The sequence below is a fragment of the Callospermophilus lateralis genome, chromosome 5 (genome assembly GCF_048772815.1).
Source record: "Callospermophilus lateralis isolate mCalLat2 chromosome 5, mCalLat2.hap1, whole genome shotgun sequence".
NCBI classification, from domain to species: Eukaryota; Metazoa; Chordata; class Mammalia; order Rodentia; family Sciuridae; genus Callospermophilus; species Callospermophilus lateralis.
This window is the reverse complement of record NC_135309.1, coordinates 106,421,989-106,445,886: the sequence shown is the minus strand read 5'-3', so window position 1 is coordinate 106,445,886 and position 23,898 is coordinate 106,421,989. Positions and strand designations below refer to the sequence as shown.

General features: G+C 37.7%; 1 protein-coding gene across 2 annotated transcripts in view; it reads right to left on the bottom strand.

The window, feature by feature from the left end:
• Positions 1-23,898, bottom strand: part of Mccc2 (methylcrotonyl-CoA carboxylase subunit 2) — an 83,636-nt gene that overhangs the window by 34,870 nt on the left and 24,868 nt on the right. For both annotated transcript variants that reach the window (XM_076857129.2, XM_076857130.2), the window contains exons 5-7: positions 22,810-22,937; positions 20,940-21,052; positions 5,196-5,309 (exon numbers count right to left, since the gene is read on the bottom strand). In XM_076857129.2, coding sequence (XP_076713244.1) covers positions 5,196-5,309; positions 20,940-21,052; positions 22,810-22,937 — 355 coding nt within the window. The remainder of the gene's footprint in view (positions 1-5,195; positions 5,310-20,939; positions 21,053-22,809; positions 22,938-23,898) is intronic.

Here is a 23,898-nt window from a genome sequence, read left to right as displayed (position 1 = left end):
TTTTTTCCACAGTCTGCAGGGGTCAGAATTGAGAACTCTCGAGTGGATGGGGTGCCTGCTTTTTTTTTTTTTTTTTTCCCTCCCCTAACCATGGGCTTCCAAAGGCAGTCAGACCACCGAGGGAGGTTCAGTTTTAGAGGACTTGAGGCTTCTCTGGCTGTTTGAGCTGCTTCTTTCTGACACAAAAATCTGAATCCAAAGAACAGACACTTTACTCCAGTTATTAAGATGCTGCCTATATTTCCAGTAGACGTTTTCAAATTTCTTTACTCATTTTCTAATGAAAAGTAATAACTATTAATAGAAAGTAAATGATACAGAACAACTCTACAGAGATAAACTTTGCATTTTCTTCTTCTGTTAATCCATGACAGCTATTACATTCAGCATGAGAGTGTTAAGGAATAATAATTGCCAGCATTTTGAATAAAACCTTGAGACTTTAATTACTTTTAAAATGGCAATCATTCAGCTTACCTTATCTTCCATAATTTTATAAAAAATAATTTTTATAAAATTTTTTATAATTTTATAAAAAATTAACACTATCACTTGGGAAATACACTAGATCAAAGCATGAACTTTTTTAAAAAAACTTTTTTCTAGTTGTAGATGGACAGCATGCATTTTTTTTTTTTTTTGAGAGAGAGAGAGAGAGAGAGAGAGAGAATGAATATCTTTTTTGTAGATGGACACAACACAACGTCTTTATTTTTTATGTGGTGCTGAGAATCAAACCCAGGTCCTGCCCGTGCTAGGCAAGCGCTCTACCACTGAGCCACATTCCCAGCTCTGCATGCCTTTATTTTATTTGCTTATTTTTGCATGTGATGCCTCACACATGCTAGGCAAGCACTCTACCACTGAGTTAAAACCCCAGCCCCCAAAAGCATAAACTTTTTTTGTGTGTGTGTGTGCCAGGAATTGAATTCAGGGACATTCAACCACTGAGCCACATCCCCAGCCCTATTCTGTATTTTATTTAGAGACAGGGTCTGAGTTGCTTAGTGCCTTGCTTTCGCTGAGGCTGGCTTTGAACTCATAATCCTCCTGCCTCAGCCTCCCGAGCCAATGGGATTACAGGCATGTGCCACCATGCCCAGCAAGCATGAACTCCTTAACATACTCTTTTTAATAAATTTGTATTCATATTCCAAAACCAAAGATGATTCTTTGACTTTTTGAAGTGATAAACTTACTTTTTAAAATATAATACACATATCATAAAATTCAGCATTTTGCACAAAAGCATTCAATTCAGTAGCTTTGCACATATTCCCAAGATTCTGCAACTGTCCCCAATATCTAGTTCCAGATCATTTCATCAATCCATCCACATCAGTAGTCTCTCCCCCTCCCACCCTGCTCCCAGTCCTTGGCAACACTGATCCTTCTTGTGTCTATGAATTTACCTATTCTAAATATTTCACACAAGTAGCATCATTTAATATGTGCCCTTTTTTGTCTAACATGATGTTTACGAGAACCAGCTATGTTGTAATATGTCAAAACTTCACTTTTTTATGTGTGCCTGAATAATATTCCACCGTGTGTATAATATAGTTTTATAACTTGCTTGACAACATTCCTCTTTTTACCTATCGCATAGCATTGGATTTTTCTTATATTGTGGGGTATTTTGTTAGAAGGTGTACTAATCATTCAAGTCTAGGATCACTATGTGACTGAAATACGACAAAGCAAAGAATGCACCACCAAGTCACTGATGTGCAGTCAGCCCAAGCAGAGGTGAGGAAAAGCATCAGAGACAAAATCCAGTCATCCTGGGTGGATGGCCAGTAAGGCTGAACAGGGCTTCACTCTCAGCAGGGTCCTGTGATTGGGGTTTAATGCTCTATGGTCACCCTCTTGAAATTCTTAATTTCTGCATTCTTAATCTTGCAAATTCTTGTTCTGATTTGTTTTGAAACAGAATCTTGCTAACTTGCTCAGGCTGGTCTAGAATTTTGGGCTTAAGAGAGCCTCCTGCTTCAGCCTCCCAAGTGCTGGGACAATAGGTACATGCCACCACCCAGCAATCTTTAAAATTCTTAATCTTTGAATATGTGTTTTGTAAGTGACATCTGAGAGGACAATGGGGCACATATGTTGGGGTTTGGAGTCTCAGTTCTTTCCTGATCTGCCTTTGCCATCTTCCTGAGATGAGTTTAGCTCTGTGCTTCCTCCTGACCTGTACCTGGGCCCACCTCCTCTTCCCCATGCCCACCTAACAATTGTTGCGGCATGTGCCTCAAGTGGGTGCAGAGAAGGTGCAGGGAGAATCTGTGTCTCAAGATGAAGCACCACAAGACAGTCACTGTCCTGAGCTGCATTATGGAGGTGTGGTCTACAGCAGGGAACAGGGTGGGAGGTGGAAGCTAACCTCCTATCCTCTCTTGATCTAGGCAACAAGCACATCCTGGGCATGGAGGCTGCACATCTGTTGAGAATAGTGTCTTCTGTGGGATGGGATGGCCCACTGGAAGCAGAGAAGCATGGGAAAGGAAGTTCTTATGCCAGAGGGAGCATAATATTAGAAAGTAAATTGAGGCTGGGCACAGTGGAGCATGCCTATAAACCCAGCAGCTCAGGAGGCTGAGACAGGAGGATTGCAAGTTCAAAGCCAGCCTCAGCAACTTAGCAAGGCCCTGAGCAATTTAGCAAGACCCTGTCTCAAAATAAAAAATAAAAAGGGGGATGTGACCCAATGATTGAGAGCCCATGGGTTTAATCCCTGGTACCAAGAAGGGAAAAAAAAAGTAAATTTAAAGAAAAAACCATGACTATAATTTAGGACCACAGAAGAAAGGGAACATAGAAGAAAGGGAAATGGTTCATACTTTAGTACCCTTAATGTTTGGTTTTTTTTTCCTACTTTTGAAAAAGCAGTCCCATATTTTTCATTTTGTACCAGTGTCTACAAATTATATAGCTGGCTCCACCAGTAGTTCATAAAGGTTGCTAGCAATAAAAATTAAGACCTCTCACGGGTATTCTAACTTGCTCTTATTTTTTTTTAATCTTTGAAAAACCTTTCTAATAGGTCATAAATTCAAAAGTCAAAGGCCATTCTCCCATCCTGTTTCCTCTACTCTATACTTATTGTATCTTTTACAGAATTTTAATGCTTGTGTAAGCATATAATGTATATTTCCCCCATTTTATACAAAAGTTAATATACTGTATGTGAGCACCTTGCTTAACTTAACAATTCTCAATTTGTTACTGAATTGAAAAATAGTAAAGATGAGCTAGAAGAAAGAATCAGTTCATTTCTTCAGCCATGATCACTAAATGCAGAGAAAAGGACAGTCCTATCTACAAGTGATGCTGGGACAACTGCATATCCACTTGTAAAGCACTGCTGGACCCCTTCCTTAAGCCTTACCTCACACTATCCCTAAAGGGATCAGGACCTAAATGTATGAACTAAAATTATAAAACTCTCAAAAGAAAACAAAAGAATAAATCTTCATGACCTTGGGTTAGGCAAAGCTTTTTTGGATATGAAACCAAAAATATAAGTGACAAAAGGAAAAAAACATAAGTTGAACTTCATCAAAATTTAAAAATTTTGTGTTTCAAAGAAGGACATCATCAAGACAGCAAAAGGCCCACAGAATGAGAAAAACTATTTGCAAATCATATATCTGATAAGGGAATTGTATCAAGAGAATGTAGGAATTTTTACAGCCCAATAAAGACAAATAGCCCAATTATAAAATGAGCAAAATATCTGAATAGACATGTCTCCAAATATACAAACTGGACAATAAGTACATGAAAAGATGCTCAATATCATGAGCCATTAGGCAAACGCTAATCAAAACCAAAATGAGGTACTACTTTACTCCCTCCAGGATGGCTACAATCAGACCGACACACAAATACAAATGTTGGTGAGGATGTGGAGAAATCAGAACCCTCATGCACTGCTGGTGGGAAGGTAAAACATGTTTTGGATAGGTTGGCAGTTCCTCAAAATGTCAAACATGATTATCAAATGACCCAGCAATTCTGCTACGTATATGCCAAGAAAATGAAAACATGCCCAATAAAAATGTGTACATGAATGTTCCCAGCACCCTTATTCATAATGTCCAAAAAAAAAAAAGAGACAACCTAAATGTCCATCAACTGATAAATGAATAAACAAAGTGCAGCATAACCATACACTGGAATGTCATTCAGTCAAAAAAAAAAAAAAAGAAGTGGGGCTGAGATTGTGGCTCAGTGGTAGAGCACTTGCCTAGCACCTGTAAGGCACTGGGTTCAATCCTCACCACCATATAAATAAATAAATAAAATAAAGTTACAAAAAAAAAAAAAAGAATGAAGTGATTCTTAAAAAGAGTGAATACAGAATACCATATAACCCAGCAATCCACTTCCAGTTATATATACACAAAAGAAATGAAGGCAAGAACTCAGATATGTGTATACCCATCTTCATAGTAGTATTAGTCATAATAGTCCAAAATTGTATCCCAAATGTCAACAGGTGATGGATAAACAAAATATGGTATACACATACAATGAAATGTTTTTCAGCCTTTAAAAGAAATGTAATACTGACATTTGCTACAACAGAGATATTATGCAAAGTGAACTATTCATAAAAGGACATTATGCAAAGTGAACTTTTCATAAAAGGACAAATACTGTATGATTCTACTTACATGTAAGGTACCTAGAGTAGCTACATCCAGAGACAGATAGGAAAGTGGTGGTTGCCAAGGAGGTAGAGCTGGGAAGAATAGGAGTTAGTGTCTGATGGCTTTCAGTGGGGAAGATAAAAAAGTTCTAGAGATGGGTAGGCTGATGGCTGCACAATAATATGAATATACTTAATGCCACAGAATTGTACACTTAAGATGATATATTTTATGAAATATATATATATTACCATAATATTTTTTAAACCATCAAAATATATTTAAGTCAGATGCAGTGACACATGCCTATATTCCCAGCAACTCAGGAGGCTGAAGCAGAAGGATCACAAGTTCAAAGTTGTGCTCAGTAACTTAATGGGACCCTGTCTCAATAATTAAACATTTTAAAAAGGGCCAGGGATGTGGCTCAATGGTAAAGATCCTTTGGGTTCAGTCTCCAGTACCAAAAAACAAACCAAAAAACACAGTTAAGTGGTATATTTTATGTCATATATACTTCAGTCGAGTTCATATTCTTACCAAAGGGGGTCCTGCCAAGAAAATTGTACCCTGCTTGCGTACAATGATGTTTTCATCTGCCATTGCAGGCACATAAGCACCTCCTGCTGTACAGGAACCCATGACCACTGCTATCTGGAATGGAAGCATAAAACCATCGTGAGATGCAGCGCAAGCACTGAATTATGTGGTGTTTGACCTACAGTCTCACAAACCAGGGGATATTACTAGCTAATCCCTGAACTTTGTTTGAAAAATTAAATCCTCTCAATGTTTGGAATAGTTTCCAGACTTTTTATCAAAACATCTTGAAGGTCAGGCTAGCCTGAGCAACTTAGCAAGACCCTATCTCAAAATAAAAAATAAAAGGGATAGAGATATAGCTCAGTGGTAAAGAGCCCTTAGTTCAATCCCTAGTATCACCAATCAATCAATAAAACATTTTAAAGGGCTTATATCATACTTCTCAAAATATATGGACAATCTCCTGGTCAGAGAGAAGAATGGACTAAACAATTAATGAAAACAAGAAACCCATGTGACACCCAGTTTAAATAAATCCTCTATATAACCATCACTTATCTCACAGGAATACTGAAACAATTCTTCAAATGAGTGTTATTAATATTGTGTCACCCCAAAAATGATATTTTCTAAATATAAAACTGATGTTACCATTGTTTTCAAAATCTTGCTTAAAAGCCAAATATGGTGATGCATGCCTGTATTCCCAGCCACTTAGGAGGCTAAGGTAAGAAGATCACTGATCCCAGAAGTTCAGGGCCCACCTGGGGATCATGGCTGGACCTTGCACGTGCTAGGCGAGTCCCCTACCGCTGAGCCATAACTCCAGGCCCTCTTATATGTTTTTTCAATGGAAAATTTAAAAGGGATGTAAAAAATTCTTGCTTGAATTTTAGTATGACACAAATAATAATAAGTTCTGGTTTGGCATTATCCCTGCACAGAAATAGAAATATCACCAAAGAAAAGAGCTCTTTGCGGCTGGGGTTGTAGCTTAGTGGCAGAGTGCTTGCCTCACACACGTGAGACACTGGGTTCAATTCTCAGCACCACATAAAAATAAATAAACAAAGATATTGTGTCCATTTATAACTAAGAAACATTTTAAAAAACGATGTCTATAACAGATTGTTTCAAAATTATAGTATAAAAACAATTTTTGCTACTAATTCCAGTATTCCATTATTTTGCCTTATAGTCATGCAAGTATGTTTTGAAACAGTATGCCATATTATTACTAAACCAAAAATGAAAGTAGGACAATTTAACGTTTTTCATCTAAATGGCCATCACAAAAATAAAGCATTTTTCCTTAACTAAAGCTTTTCCTGTATGTTATTAAAAGAGGCTGTAAGACTCACTTCTCAACATATTATAGAGGAGTTTATCACTTATTGTTTTGCTTGTCACCACCCAGAAGTTTGTTTTAAAGTCTATCTCTGTTACATACCAAGCACACAAGGAAATATTCATTTTACCCATGTTTATAAATAGCAAAAAGATACAAATAATCAACATGCCCATCAGTACAACATTTTGAGTAGTAAGTGAATTATGGATAAATACATTTTTAAAATGCATTTTAAAAATACATTTGCTAAATACTTGTTAAAATCTGAAGCAAAAATAACAAAATGAAATGTCAACACAATAAATTGGGGTGGTGCACACATGAGTGTTCTGTTTTATTATTTTCTGTACTTTCTTTTTTAAAATTTTTTTTTGTAGTTGTAGATGGACAGAATACCTTTATTTTATTTGTTTATTTTTATGTGGTGCTGAGGATCGAAACAGTGCCTCATGCATGCTAGGCAAACACTCTACCACTGAGCTACAGCCCCAGCCCTCTGTACACTTTCTGAATGTTTGAAATGTTATGGGCTTTTTCATTTTTAAGGTTCTGCAGAAAGTAAAGGACACAATTTCACCTTATCACGTTGTTCTTTGTACTAAAACACCAGGTTCAGTTCAAACTACTTTAGCATGCAAAAGAAAAAAATGCAGGAACTTAGAGAAGAGTCATAATGATGTAAGGATCTAAAAGGGAACAGTTTTCAAAAATAAGACCTAAAGAACTAAACAGGCGTAGCAGATTCCATGAAAACAACTAGAGAGCAAAGGAGAGGAAAGAATAGCAACTGTCAGCAAGTATTCAAAGACAAGGACGGGGGTGGAGGAGAAAAGGAGGGATTCCTTTGTCAAAATGCCACCACACCATCTGCTACAGAATGGATATTTGTGCCCCCCAAATTCATAAGTTGAAGTTTCATCCATGGTTCAGAAAAACCAAAAGCAAGACATGGATAAATCTTAAGTGAAAAAACCAGTCACACCACTTTATTCTCTGATTTCATTTATATGAAATGTTCAGAATAGTCAAATTCACAGAGCAAAGTAGATTAGAGGCTGCCTAGGGCTGGGGGACTCGGCAGAAGTGGGGAGTGACTACTAATATGGAGATAAAAATATTCTAAACTTAATTCAATTCCATGATAGCCTAAAAATGACTGAATTTTAACATGCTAAATGGATGAATTATATGGTATCTTAATAGAGCTGCTATAAAATATTTAAAAATAAGAGCTAGAGTTACTAAGTACACAGGAATCAAAATTATCAAATGTTTTCATCAATAAGAGAGGCCATTCTAGTTACAAGTATTTAATAGGCAAAATTTTAATATTGTTTGGGCAAATGCTGATAGAAGAAATAAAACTTAAATAAGAGAACACAGATAAAAAGAAGTCACCAGCCAATGACTAGTCACTGTTACACAATCTTTTCTTATCATTTAATTTTAATTCACTCACCACAAAAGAGGACAGAATGGATGTGCACAAGAAGAATTCCAGCTTATCCAGCTCACAGAGCACAGGGGTCCCAGGCCTAGACAATACTGACAACTTCTCATGGCCCAAATTCACTGTGGTCCAACAACGAGCTTCCATGAGGCCACAATGGACAAAGCTCCCTGGATAAAGGGTCTGGAACCCCAGAAATAAATGCTGCTGCATTCTCCACTAAGAATTAAAAGGATATAACCCGAGTGACCATAAACTTCTCTGACCACACTCAGAGCTAAATAGTTGGCTCTACTGGAGGTACAACCCAGGCATTGTGCCAATGTGTATCAGGGCAAAGGCAAACTCCAAAGAATCCAACTCAGAGGATATAGTCTTTCCAGTCACCAGAGAAGGAGGCCTGCTCTGCCACAGGGACAAACCAAGAGATCCTAAGATCTCTTGGGCAAAAAGGTCCAAGGTGATTCCAATATCTGAATCATAAGCAAGAAAGCAGAAGGAAGCTGAGAAAATTGATAAGAACAAACCTTGTGATCACTTCCACAAGCAAAATTTCTGAGTAGAAGGAAATGAGATGCTACAAAACAGAGGCAATCATCTGGGAAAACTTCAAACAAAATTTTGTTACCCTTCCAGGTCTTGCCTCAACAAACAGACACTGGTTCTCATTGCACCAAATGAATTAAATACTGCACATCAGCAGGATGCCCTGTGGCAAGGGTCTTGACAGGAGTCAAGAGGTTTTATACCTGATTCTGAAAAGCTGTGTGAACTCTGGACCTCTATTCTCCCACAGCAAAATTGTAGATGACTCTCTAGTTCAAGAAATACTGTGATAAATGTAATATAACTTGGCAGGGGGGAGAGGGTTCCAACTGCTTTACAGAAAAGCTATTAAAAATGTAACAATGTTGTTTTCCTATCTCTTATCTGTGATGTGTAGAAAGGAAAAAAGAATAAAAGCAATGATATATTTTCTTTTAAATCTCTTGTCTTAACTTCTTTTTCAATTAAAAGTAATTGTAGAAAGCAAATACTACCTGAATCACATTTTCCCCTGCCTCTACCTAAAGAAAGACCATGAAAAATAAAAGTCACAAAATGCATATCTCAATGCAACAGTTGTTCAGAATAAAAACATTAACAACTATCCTAACCCAACACTGCCAGTTCTGCAGGACTCAAGCTTATCTGTTCCAAATGGATAGGTTTGAAATGTAGACAGAATGCAAAAAGTCCATCCGACCCAGAACATTCTGTTTATCCCTCAGTCTTTTTATTACAGAGCCTCAATGTAATCTGACTGATTTCCTCTCTCTCAAACTCTACCCATCTTTAAAATAGGTTAAAATGCTATTTTTTTCTCTTGTTTTTGGTTGTCCCAGGGATGGAACCCAGGGCCTCAGACATTGTGGGCAGGCTCTTTATCACTAAGCCACATCCCCAGCCACCCTTCCCACCCACCCCCCCCCTTTTTTTTTTTTGAGACAGAGTTTAAGTTGCCCATTATAGCCTCCAACTTGCAATCCTCCTGCCTGGGATTACCAGCATGTGCCATTAAACCTGGTTGGAAAATAATGAGATCATATTAAGTCCCTCAAAACGATTACTCAGGTCTGAAACAAAATAAAAAAAGAAGATATGGGAGGCTGAGATAGGGGACCACAAGTTGGAGGCTAGCCTCAACAACTTAGACCTTATCTCAAAATAAAAACTAAGCTGGGTACAGTGGCAAATGCCTGTAATTCCAGCAGCTTGGGAGACCGAGGTAGGTGGATCATGAATTCAAACCCAGCCTCAACAACTTTGTAAGGCCCTAAGCAACTTAGCAAGAGCCTATCTCAAAATAAAAATTATAAAGGGCTGGGAATATAGCTTAGAGGTTAAGCACTCCTGAGTTCCATCCCTGGTACAAAATGATAATAGATAGATAGATACATACATACATACATACATACATACATACATACTAAAAGGACATATAGCTCAGTGGTAAAGTGTCTCTGGGTTAAATATCCAATCCAAAAAAAAAAAAAAAAGAAATCTGAACTTCAAAACTAATGAGCTAAGCCAAGAGGAAAGGAAGAAGGAAGAGAGGAAGGTAAGATAACAAGGAAGGAGGAGCCCATTAGAATAATTTTAAGTATATCTCCAAGAAGAGAAAATACACAGAAACACAAAGAAAACAAAAAAATGAAAGGCCCGAGAAACTGCAAATGTGGCTAAACAAAGAAGGCCTATTTCAGAAGAAACGATTTGTTAGCAAAAGCAAAAATACCTGCTGCTGATGTAATGTGGTAAGTCTTACAGTAAAACAAGGATCAGAACAGCTATGCCATAACCAAGATCAATCTACAGCAAACTGGACTATCAGTTAGTTATAAAGATTCATTATAACATGAGGTCTCAAGAAAGCAAATATGAAGATCCCACTCCTGAAGGAGATTATAAATTTTCTGCTTCAAAAGCTAGCAACATGGAAACCACACTGGGAAAACAAAAGCAGCACATTCAGAAAACCACTAGGGCACTGGGTCATGATGTGGAGAAGGCCCCCCAAAGGAGCCTCAGGAAGATGTGAGACTCCATGAGAGACCAACACAAGCATCCCAGGTCTTTAAATCCCAAGAGCAGACAGGGTCTGAAGACTCACCCTGCAAGAAGAAAACACGAAAGGAGAGGGAGTACTTCACATGTGAGTACTTAGGGCAACTGTTTTTTCTCCTTGAGAGCAAAAATAAAGTGATAACCTGGAAGGTCTGCAGAAAACTGCCCACATTTTTAGACTGCAAAGATACAGGAAATAACAGAAACATGACTGCATCACTATAGTAATGCTATTTTAAGTTCTTGGGGTATAAATCAAGGAGTGGGATAGGTGGGTCAAATGGTGGTTCCATTTTTTGGTTCCAAGTTTTCTGAGGAATCTCCACACAGTTTTCTAGAGTGATTTCACCAATCTGCAGTGCCACTGGTAATGTATGAGTGAACTTTTCCCCCCACATCCTGGTCAACATTTATTATTACTTGTGTTCTTGATAATTGCCATTCTGACTGGAGTGAGATGAAATCTCAGTGTAGTTTTGATTTGCATTTCTCTAATTGCTACTGATGTTGAACATTTTTTCCTATATTTGTTGACCATTCATATTTCTTCTTCTGTGAAGTGTTTGTTCAGTTCCTTAGCCCATTTACTGATTGGGTTATTTGGGGTTTTTGTGTGTGTTAAGTTTTTTGAGTTCTTTATATATCCTGGAGATTAGTGCTCTATCTAAAGTGCAGGTGGTAAAGATTTTCTTCTATTCTATAGGCTCTCTCTTCACATTCTTGATTGCTTCCTTTGCTGTGAAGTAGCTTTTTGGTTTAATACCATCCCATTTATTGGTTCTTTATTTTACTTCTTGCACTTTAGGAGTCTTGTTGAGTAATTCAGTTCCTAAGCTGACATGATGGAGATTTGGGCCTACTTTTTCTTCTTAGAAATAAATGGATAAATGGATTTACAATAGGCAAGGTTAATAAAATTAAATAAAAAAACCAATCTTAGGGAGGAAACAAAATGGAATTTGACTACTGAAGTTCATTATCACTATCAAAATATATATATAACATAACTGGAATCATGTATTAGTCTGTTTTGTGTTATTACAACACAATACCTGAGGCTGGGTACTTTTTACAGAAAAGATGATTATCTGGCTTACAGTTTTCAGACTGAAAGTCCAAGATGAGGCAGTACCATCTGTTTGACCTCTGAAAAGCACCTTCTAAATGTACCACAAGACAGCAGATGTCATCATGGCAGAAGTATGTGCAAGATGAAGAGGGTCCTGGTTCACTCTTTTTTAAATTTTATTTATTTATTTATTTGTTTGTTTGTTTATTTGTTTATTGTAGTTATAGATTAATACAATTTCTTTCTTTCTTTATCTTTATCTTTATGTGGTGGTGAGGATCGAACCCAGGGCCTCACACATGCTAGGCAAGTGCTCTACCAATGAGCTAACACCAGCTCCCTGGTTCACTCTTTTACAACCAACTATTCTCACAGGAATCAACCCACTCCAAATACCAACATCAATCCTTTCCAATGGCAGTGCTTTCATGACCTAACTACCTGTAGGCCCCACCTCTTAAAGATCTACCACCTCAGTACATTACACTGGGGACAAGCTTCAGCACATGAACTTTTGGGGGACAAACTGTATCCAAGCCTTAGTGAGTTACAAATAATTGATTTATATAATAAGGTATTTTTAAATGTTTTTTATCAGTCCATGTAAGTCAAAGTTAATAACAAAACAAACACTAAATATAAGAAAGAGAATCACTCAATATGTCCAATACCACTTTAACAATTATACAGATTCATCTTTTAATAAATATCAAGTAGGCACTAGCTTAAGAAAATGGATGAGGCTATAAAAATTAATTTGATATTGTTCTAATTTCAAGAAATTAGTAGGAGAAATTATTCAGGATCTATCTAGATAGAAGAGATAAATGAAACTGCTGGGGATTAGAAAAATCAGAAAAATATTTTGAACCAAAAAAGTGTAAGTAGGAGGGGAAAGCAGAGGAAAGAGTCAAAGATGACAAGTTGCAATCGTAGGGAAAACTCAAGAAGTTGGTACCTACCACAGACAGGCGCAGGACACAGGGAAAGAACAAATTAATAGGGGAACTTGATGTGTTTAATGTTTAGTTTGAGCACAAGTCTGAAAAGATATAGGAAAAAACAAACCCTTGCTCTCTTACACAGTCACTCAACACTTCTGTCACTAGATTGGGGGCTCGGTCCTCATGCACCCAGCAATCAGTTCTCCCATGGACACCAGCTGGGTATCTTCTACTTCAATTCAGTTCTGACACTCTGGAGAGAGGATCAAATTCCACAGGTTAAAGGCTTAGTACCACAAGAGAGCCACCACTTGGGACTCCAATGACAAGTACCAGGAGGTCAACTATACTTCTGACCAAATGACTATAAATTGGGGTTCCTACTACTCCCTCCTTGGTTTCAGTTGATTTGCTAGAGTGGCTCACAGCACTTAGAGAAACAAGTATGAATGGCCAGATGAAGATACATATCGAGGTTTGGAAGGGTCTCAGGCTTAGGAGTTCCTATTCCCGTGCAGTCAGGCACACTACTCTCCAAAACTTGGAAACGTTCACCAACTCAGAAGCTCACCAAACCTCTTGGGTCAGGGATTTTTGTGGAGGCTTCATCATTCAAGTATGATCAGTCTTTAACTCTGCTATCAGTCCCTGTCTCCTCTTCAGAGAACGGAAGTTAAAGCAGAAATTTCCAAGCTTATGATCACGACTGGGGGCATTTGGTGACCAGACTCCACCAAGAGTCCATCTCATTAGAACAAAAGATGTTCCTATTACTCAGGAAATCCCAGAGCACGTAGAAGCTCTGCATCAGGAATTAGGACCAAAGACCAAATGTTAGAATGAAAGATTCTCCTGCACCCTTATCTAAGGAGTCCTGCCTTTAGAAGAGGGCAGGGGGCAGAGGCCAAACAAGGGAACAAGAGGTTCTCCTACCACCCGGGCAATTACACGGATTTTAGGAGCTCTGTGCCAAGGACTGGGGACAGAGCCCATATTACATCATTTTACAATAAGGCATTAGTGGGAAATCTACAGGGACTGCGGAACCCCTGAGGTTTAGAGATGCAGAGGGAGGCAGGACCAGAGGAAGGTCATGGAGATGACAGGTAAAACTTGAGAGTTTATTAAATTGTGAGGATGAGGACAGGTTCTTAGGGGAGGTTGGAAGAATTAAGTAGAGACGGTGGGAAAATAAGGGAACCCCAGTGGCATGAAGTCAGAGGAGATTTTTAGGAAAGGAACAAAGGACAGTATCAAGAGACGGTGTTGTGAGGATGAGGTCTCTAGCTCAGTGGGCCCCTCTGAGGGCACTGAGGTTGAAGGGGAGAGCAAGTCATCAGGCATGAAAACACTGGCCCATGGCCCCTGCTTAACAAGGCTAGTGATCCAGGGAGGGAGAGAAGCTCTAAGAACAGCAACAGCTAAAAAAGGTCTTTTGTCCTCATGTTTGGTGCTCTTTCTTTTTCCTTTAAAGAAAGAGTATATCAACATGACTGCTAGCAGTGAGAAAAAGATTAAGCAGATGAGAACATATTAAAGTAACAGAGAGAAGGGGGATAAACAATGAAGCCAACAGGAGGGGCTGGTATGAAAATTCTAAGTGGCAAGGCTGGGATTATACCTCAGTGGTACAATGTGTGCCCAGCCCCTCAGTTCAATTCCCAATCCTATTTTTAATTTTTATTTTTTGATACCAGAGGCACTTAATCACAGAGCCATAACCCCAGCCCTTTTTTATTTTTTTGATACAGGGTCTCACTAAGTTGTGTAGGGTCTTGCTACGTTGCTGAAGTTGGCCTCGAACTTGCAATCCTCCTGCCTCAGCCTCCCAAGTCACTAGAATTATAGGCATCCACCATTACACCCAGCCTTCCCAATGCCATTTTAAAAGAAGATTATAAATGAAAGTCTTAGCCTTGGAGAAGAGGAAGGACAACTCTTTCTAGAATAAAAGAAGGAAGACAGGTCATGTAAGTGGTGCACATTGGTCATCCTAGCTACTCTAGAGGCTGAGGCAGGGGGATCAATAGCTTGAGGCCAGCCTGGGCAACCTAGCAAGAGTATGTAGTTCAGTGTTAGAGTACTTGGGCAAGGCCATAGATTCAATCTCCTGTATCATAAAAGAAAAAAGTAAAGAAGGAAGACAGAATAACTAGAAGTCATTTCAATAGGATAGGAAGTATACATAGCCTGACTTTAGTGAAGTACAAAGCAATATCTACAGTGCAGATAACAAGTTTAGAGTTTATACAATGAGGAAAGAATCAGAATGGATACTATGAAAATTAGCTCTTTTCTTTTTTTTTTTTTATTGGTTGTTCAAAACCCTACAAAGCTCTTGACATATCATATTTCATACATTAGCATACATTAGCTTCAAGTGAGTTATGAACTCCCTTTTTTACCCCAAGTACAGATTGCAGAATCACATGGGTTACACATCCACATTTTTACATAATGCCATACTAGTAACTGTTGTATTCTGCTACCTTTCCTATCCTCTACTATCCCCCCTCCCCTCCCCTCCCATCTTCTCTCTCTACCCCTGCTACTGTAATTCATTTCTCACCTTGTTTATTTTCCCATTCCACTCACAACCTCTTATATGTAATTTAGTATAACAATGAAGGTCTCCCTCCGTTTCCATGCAATTCCCCTTTTCTCTCCCTTTCCCTCCCACCTCATGTCTCTGTTTAATGTTAATCTTTTCTTCCTGCTCTTCCTCCCTGCTCTATTCTTAGTTGCTCTCATTATATCAAAGAAGACATTTGGTATTTGTTTTTTAGGGATTGGCTAGCTTCACTAAGCATAATCTGCTCTAGTGCCATCCATTTCCCTGCAAATTCCATGATTTTGTCATTTTTTAGTGCTGCGTAATACTCCATGGTGTATAGATGCCACATTTTTTTAATCCATTCATCCATTGAAGGGCATCTGGGTTGGTTCCACAGTCTAGCTATTGTGAATTGTGCTGCTATGAACATCGATGTGGCAGTATCCCTGTAATACACTCTTTTAAGGTCTTCAGGGAATAGTCCGAGAAGAGCAATAGCTGGATCAAATGGTGGTTCCATTCCCAACTTTCCCAGGAATCTCCATACTGCTTTCCAAATTGGCCGCACCAATTTGGAGTCCCACCAGCAATGTACAAGAGAACCCTTTTCCCCACATCCTCGCCAGCACTTGTTGCTGTTTGACTTCATAATGGCTGCCAATCTTACTGGAGTGAGATGGTATCTTAGGGTGGTTTTGATTTGCATTTCTCTGACTGCTAGAGATGGTGAGCATTTTTTCATATACTTGTTGATTGATTGTATGTCCTCCTCTGAGAAGTGTCTGTTCAGGTCCTTGGCCCATTTGTTGATTGGGTTATTTGTTATCTTATTGTCTAATTTTTTGAGTTCTTTGTATATTCTGGATATTAGGGCTCTATCTGAAGTGTGAGGAGTAAAAATTTGTTCCCATGATGTAGGTTCCCTATTTACCTCTCTTATTGTTTCTCTTGCTGTGAAAAAACTTTTTAGTTTAAGTAAGTCCCATTTGTTGATTCTTGCTATTAACTCTTGTGCTAGATGCAGAGTCTCTGATTTGATATCAAGGTCCTTGATCCATTTTGAGTTAACTTTTGTGCATGGTGAGAGGAGGGGGTTCAGTTTCATTTTGTTGCATATGGATTTCCAGTTTTCCCAACACCATTTGTTGAAGATGCTATCCTTCCTCCAGTGCATGCTTTTAGCCCCTTTATCAAATATAAGATAGTTGTAACTTTGTGGATTGATCTCTGTGTCCTCTATTCTGTACCATTGGTTCACCCGCCTGTTTTGGTACCAGTACCATGCTGTCTTTGTTACTATTGTTCTGTAATATAGTTTGAAATCCGGTATCGCTATACCGCCTGATTCGCACTTCCTGCTTAGAATTGCTTTTGCTATTCTGGGTCTTTTATTTTTCCATATGAATTTCATGATTGCTTTCTCTATTTCTACAAGCAATGCCTTTGGGATTTTGATTGGCATTGCATTAAACCTATATAGAACTTTTGGTAATATCGCCATTTTGATGATGTTAGTTCTGCCTATCCATGAACAGGGTATATTTTTCCATCTTCTAAGATCTTCTTCTACTTCTCTCTTTAGGGTTCTGTAGTTTTCATTGTATAAATCTTTCACCTCTTTTGTTAGGTTGATTCCCAAGTATTTTATTTTTTTTTGAGGATATTGTGAATGGAGTGTTTTTCCTCATTTCCGTTTCAGAAGTTTTGTCGCTGATATACAGGAATGCCTTTGATTTATGCGTGTTGATTTTATATCCTGCCACTTTGCTGAATTCATTTATTAGTTCTAGTAGTTTTTTTGTAGACCCTTTTGGGTCTTCTAGGTATAAAATCATGTCGTCCGCAAACAGTGATAATTTAAGTTCTTCTTTTCCAATTTTTATGCCTTTAATTTCTTTCGTCTGTCTAATTGCTCTGGCCAGTGTTTCGAGAACTATATTGAATAGAAGTGGTGATAGAGGGCATCCCTGTCTTGTTCCAGATTTTAGAGGGAATGCCTTCAATTTTTCTCCATTCAGAATGATGCTAGCCTGAGGCTTAGCATAGATAGCTTTTACAATGTCAAGGTAATTTCCTGTTATCCCTAGTTTTTCTAATGTTTTGAACATAAAGGGATGCTGTACTTTGTCAAATGCTTTTTCTGCGTCTATCGAGATGATCATATGGTTCTTATCTTTAAGTCTATTGATGTGGTGAATAACATTTATTGATTTCCGTATATTGAACCATCCTTGCATCCCAGGGATGAATCCTACTTGATCATGGTGCACAATTTTTTTATGTGCCTTTGTATCCGATTCGCCAGAATTTTATTGAGGATTTTTGCATCTAGGTTCATCAGGGATATTGGTCTGTAGTTTTCTTTCTTTGAGGTGACTTTGTCTGGTTTCGGAATCAACGTGATGTTGGCCTCATAGAATGAATTTGGAAGAGCTCCCTCTTTTTCTATTTCCTGAAATCACTTGAAAAGTATTGGTATTAATTCTTCTTTAAAGGTTTTGTAAAACTCTGCTGTATACCCATCCGGTCCTGAGCTTTTCTTGGTTGGTAGTCTTTTGATTGCTTCTTCAATTTCATCCATTGATATTGGTCTGTTCAAATTGTGTGTATCCTCCTGACTCAGTCTGGGCAAATCATATGTCTTAAGAAATTTATCGATGTCTTCACTATCTTCTATTTTATTGGAATATAGGTTTTCAAAATAATTTCTAATTGTCTTCTGTATTTCTGTAGCATCTGTTGTGATATTGCCTTTTTCATCCCGTATGTTAGTAATTTGAGTTCTCTCTCTTCTTCTCTTCGTTAGCATGGCTAAGGGTCTGTCAATCTTGTTTATTTTTTCGAAGAACCAACTTTTAGTTTTGTTAATTTTTTCAATAGTTTCTTTTGTTTCAAATTCGTTGATTTCCGCTCTGATTTTAATTATTTCTTGCCTTCTGCTGCATTTGCTGTTGTTTTGTTCTTCCTTTTCTAGGGCTTTGAGATGAAATGTGAGCTCATTTATTTGTTGGTTTTTCTTTTTTTTGAGGAATGACCTCCAGGCGATGAATTTCCCTCTTAAAACTGCTTTCATTGTGTCCCATAGATTCCGATAAGTTATGTCTGTATTTTCATTTATCTCTAAGAATTTTTTGATTTCCTCCTTTATGTCTTCTGTAACTCCTTGATCATTCAGTAACATATTGTTCATCTTCCATGTGATATAGGATTTTCCCATCCTTCTTTTATCATTGATTTCCAGTTTCATTCCATTATGATCCGATAAAATGCATGGTATTATCTCCACCCCTTTATATTTACTGAGGGTTGCCCTATGGCATAATATATGGTCTATTTTTGAGAAGGATTCATGTGCTGCTGAGAAAAAAGTATATCCACTTGATGATGGTTGATATATTCTATATATGTCAGTTAAGTCTAGGTTATTGATTGTGATATTGAGATCTATAGTTTCTTTATTCAACTTTTGTTTGGAGGATATGTCCAATGGTGAGAGAGGTGTGTTGAAGTCACCCATAATTATTGTGTTGTGGTCTATTTGATTCTTGAACTTGAGGAGAATTTGTTTTATGAACGTCGCAGCACCATTATTTGGTGCATAAATATTGATAATTGTTATATCTCTATGAAAATTAGTATAGAGTAACAATTAGAAATTTTTTTTAATTCCAGGAAGTTCTGAAGAATATGGAAAGGCAACTGTTAACTATGAACTTAACTATTTAATTAATTAACTTAAACTTCCTATTTAATTAAGTGAAGTAGAAAAAATAAACAGTAAGTGCTGGAGGTATAAGGTGTTTGCCTTGCATGCACAACACCCTGGGTTTGATTCTTAGCACCAAAGAAAATAAACAAACAAACAAGAGTGAAAGAAATACTGATGTTAAAATTTTTAGAAAACAAAATAAGCAATAAAATACTTTTTATCTTCAATCAAAAGCCTATTAGACTGGGCTGGAGTTGTGGCTCAGTGGTAGAGCGCTTGCCTAGCATGCATGAGGCACTGGGTTTGATCCCCAGCACCACATAAAAAAACTAAATAAACAAAAGTATAAATCACAAATTTTAAAAAGCCTAATAGACACTTTGGATTTTTTTATCTATCACTTACTCAAAAAATATGTTCATGGTTTCCAGTGCCTTGGGAGGCTTAGGTAGGAGGATTGCAAGTTCAAAGCCAGACTTAGCAATGGTAAAGTGCTAAGCAAATCAGTGAGACCCTGTCTCTAAATACAAAATAGGGCTGGAGATGTGGCTATGTGATTGAGTGACCCTAAGTTCAATCCCTGGTACACCACCGCCCCAGAAAAAAATGTTCATTGTTCATAGTTTTTTAAATCTCATCTTTTTCTCAGTATGGGGAGTTGAAACCAGAGCCTCACACATACTAGGCAAGCACTCTATCTACTGAGCTACATTCTCGGTTCTTTCAGTCCTTTTTAAAATCTTATTTTGAAACAGGGTCTAGCTAAGTTCCTATGTTAGTCTCAAATTCAAGATCCTCCTGAATCAGCCTTCCAAGCAGCTGGGACGCCACACTTAGTTAAAATGATCTAAGTGTGGTGAAATTTCCATTTTAAGCCACTTACTCTGGCTCCTGTTATGCCAGTTCTAGGAAATTAATACAAAGTCAAACATAAATTACAATACCATATTGAAGGGGTTCGTAACATGGTCTGAAATAAACATCCATTCACCTCATGTCCACTCTTAATAAATATTGACATTTGCCTAAATTCACTTCAGGTCTTTTTTTCAAAGGAATAAAATATTTCAAATATACTGCAATCCTATATTATCTTTTTTAAAATAAATATTTATTTTTTAGTTATAGGTGGACACAATATTTTATTTTTATGTGGTTCTGAGGATTGAACCCAGTCCCATAACCCCAGCCCTCCTATATTCTCTTTGCCAGACTCTTTTCTCCTTCTTCCTCCTCAGACACAGGCACTGATAAAAGAAGAGTATATCATGTCCAAATGTTTATGTTTAAATGCCAGTTTATACACAAACAATATGCAGTAACACTTGATGTCCTTAACTTTTTCATCCATAGGAAATGGTTATACATCTATTTTACTTTTTTTTTTACTTACCATATTTTTATGACTTGTTTACATTGATAGATGCAATTTTAGTTCATTGGTTTTAAGAGCTAAAAACAATTTTTAATTTTCCACTAATGCCTATAAGTAGACATGCAGGTTATTCTTCAACTTGTACTCTAATAAATGATGCTACTACCATTAACTTATCTTGCACATATCCCCTACACATAACCTAAAGTTTTCTTAATACTAGTTTTTTGAGTATAGTCCTTAAAAAGGAAATACTGGGTGTTCTATCTTTCCAATGCCTATTTCCTTAGGTAAATAACCTTTGTTATAGTATAAGAATATTCCCATAATTAACTAAAGGTTCTAAGTGAAGACAACTTATACTTATACCTTATACTTTCCATAGGAAAGAATTATATTCTATATTAGATTGTTTTATTTATTTATTTATTTGGTACTAGGGGTTGAACATTCAGCAACACTTTACTACTGAGCTATCACCCCAGTTCTTTTAATTTTTTATTTTGACATAGTATAAGCTCCTGAGACTGGCCTCAAACTTGTGAATCCTCCTATGTCACTAAGATTACAGGCATGCACTACTATACCCAGCTCCTGTTTTATTTTTAAACTCATCCTGGAATGTGTAATTCTCAAAGACATTTGGAATAAAAAGCAATATACTTCATTAATGAGAAATTACCTGGGTAATACCTTTAGACGACATAATTGCCTGATTGTAGAATATGCGGCCAAAGTGGTCTCGGTCTGGAAACGCATCAGCTTGTCGGGGTAAGTTGGCTCCTCCTGAGTCCACTGAACAAGGAAAATAAGATCAATAAGTGCATCTCCATCAGCAAAATATCTATGCACAGCAGATTTGTATGAATGATAGCATCACTTCTTAATCACAAAAAAACTCTTTCCCTATCTTTCCAAACTGTCCTAGAATCTTTATCACCAATCTCCCAACACAGCCAAAATGATTCAGTATTCCCCAAACCCATTAGACTTTCCTACTGCTGTGCAAAATTCTACACAAATCGTTTAGCATTCTCTCCTTGAGGACCCAGAAACTCTTAACCAGCTGAGCTAAAAAAGTACCTCTCCCTCTTCTAAACCAATACAGAAACCATCTACAGAATTCATGTGATAATTTATCACATATTGCCTTCTGATATTGATTCCATTGCAGACTGAAGTGGTAGATAAGAATGTCAGCCAAGTTCAAAATGGAGCTTGCTGCTTCATAGCTCTGTGATTACAGGCATGTTTCCTGGCCATTCTCTGATTTCTTACCCATGAAATGAAAACAATAGTAGCTACTAATTATAGTTGTTTTCAGGATTACATGAGAATGTACGCAAAGTGTTTGGTTCAGCACTTACTCTGAGTGCACACAGAGAAAAAAAAAAGTTAGCTAGTCCTATACACATTATTATTGCCTATAACCATTAAGTCTTATATGGTGATTTAACACATTACATTCTGTCTTCAATTAATTATGAACTTGCTAAAGCCAGAGATCACACAATACTCTGTGTCCTCTATGGTGTCTGGCCCAACACATTCAATTAACTGGGTCTCATATGCTACTTTCTTTTTAATATTTTTTAGTTGTTCATAGACCTTTATTTATTTATACGAAGTGCTGAGAATCGAACCCAGTGCCTCACACATGGCAGGCAAGTGCACTACCACTGAGCCACAGCCACAGCCCATCATTTGCTACTTTCTATATGTGCAAAGCAATTCATATTGCAAATCTATCAGGTAAATTAACTCCCCCCGCAAAAAAGATAAATATATCAGTACCTGTTCAAAGGCCTGCATAAACCAAAACTATGTGCTGGAGTTTTATTGGACTAAACTAATATCCAGGAAGTGCCTGTTTTAAACTGAAATACCCTTTGATTTATTTTATTTAATTTATTTATTTATTTTTGTACTAGGGATTGAACCCAGAGGTGCTTAACCACTGAGCCATATCCACAGCCCTCAGGGATTCACTAAGTTGCTAAGGGTCTCCCTAAGTTTCTGAGGCTGGCCTTGACCTTGCAATCCTCCTGCCTGAACCTCCCAAATCACTGGGATTACAGACATGCGTCATCACACCTCACCCCTTTGATTTAAATGTATTTTAATTTCAAATATGAATTTACTTTCGTGGGAAATTAAGTTTATCTTAAATTATATCTGTTCACATTATATAATACTCAAGCATTTAATATAACACCTGGCACTCGAGCTATCCATAAATACCAACCAGCTTTTTTTTTTATTTAAACCCTTTATGGTTAACAGAAAAACAATATGTATATGAAAAAAATCCAAACATATAGAGAAAAAACTGGCATGCACTAAAATGTTAGCAGAACTATTCCTCAGTAATATTATCATGGTAGTAGTTCTTATTTACTTTTTCTCCCAGAGTTCTGAGCAAAGAACATGCATTCTCTTGTTAATTATGGTAGAAATACTTCAGTATTTTTAAGTACCCATTGATGGTGTCATATATACAGTCTTGCCTTTTACCAACTAACAGTAGTGTTTTTACAACTCTTGTGACTTGCCCAGGTAGATGCAGGGGAGCCTGTTTTGCAGCGCAATTTCTTGTGCCCGCAGGTGTTTTTTCACTGTCACTGGGTAGTAGGAACCTCCTTTCACGGTGGCATCATTAGCAACAATCATGCACTCTACTCTGAAAGGCAAAAATTTTCATTGGAAAGAGAATACGAGATATGTCTTCAAAATCAAAGGCCAATTACAGCTCACTACAAGACACTCTGATGTAACCTTCAACTTCTATGACCACTAATAATTACTGAACAATCTTATGCCAAAAAGTAAGCTTCATTAGGGTTCACATATTCATTTATAAAATATGAGTACTTCTAACAAGTTCATACACTCATACTTGACTTTTAAAATGTCACCAGTCCCTACATAATTAGTAAAAAATTAAAACCTGAAACACATTTTCTTTCTTTTTTTTTTTTTTTTTTTTTTTTTTTTAACCAGGGATTGAACTCAGGGACACTCAACCACTGAGCCACATCCTCAGCCCTATTTTGTATTTAGATACAGGGTCTCTCTGATTTGCTTAGTGCCTCACCATTGCTGAGTGTTGAGAGCCACAGCCGAAGGGGCCCCAGCAAACTTTCAGACTGCCAGATGATGATTGGCTCACAGCAGCCCCAGCAACATCTAGCTGATTGGCTCCTCTACGGTGAAGCACATTGGGCTGTTTCCCTGCCCTTTCAGGCCACGGAGCTGCTCATTGGGGGACTTTTTGGCTCCACCCATGCGACCCAGCCAATCGGCCTCAAGAGGAAGAGGATTGTGGGAGGTGTGGAGGCTGGTGGTTGGGGAGTGTGGCTTGTGGGAAGCCGGTGGTGGCAGTTGGGCTCTGAGGGTTTTTTCCTGAGGAGCTGTTTTGTTTGGCGTGTGTGGTTCTAAAAATAAAGTTAGTTTCTTTTGACAAGTGGCTCCTGAATTGTGCCCAGCCAGACTGCAGCAGCTGAGGCTGGCTTTGAACTTGTGATTCTCCTGCCTCAGCTTCCAAATTGCTGGGATTTACAGGCTCACACCTACAATCTGTGCCCGGCCTAAAACACATGTTCTAATGGTTCTTCAATGAAAGGGTTCTAACAAGATAATCA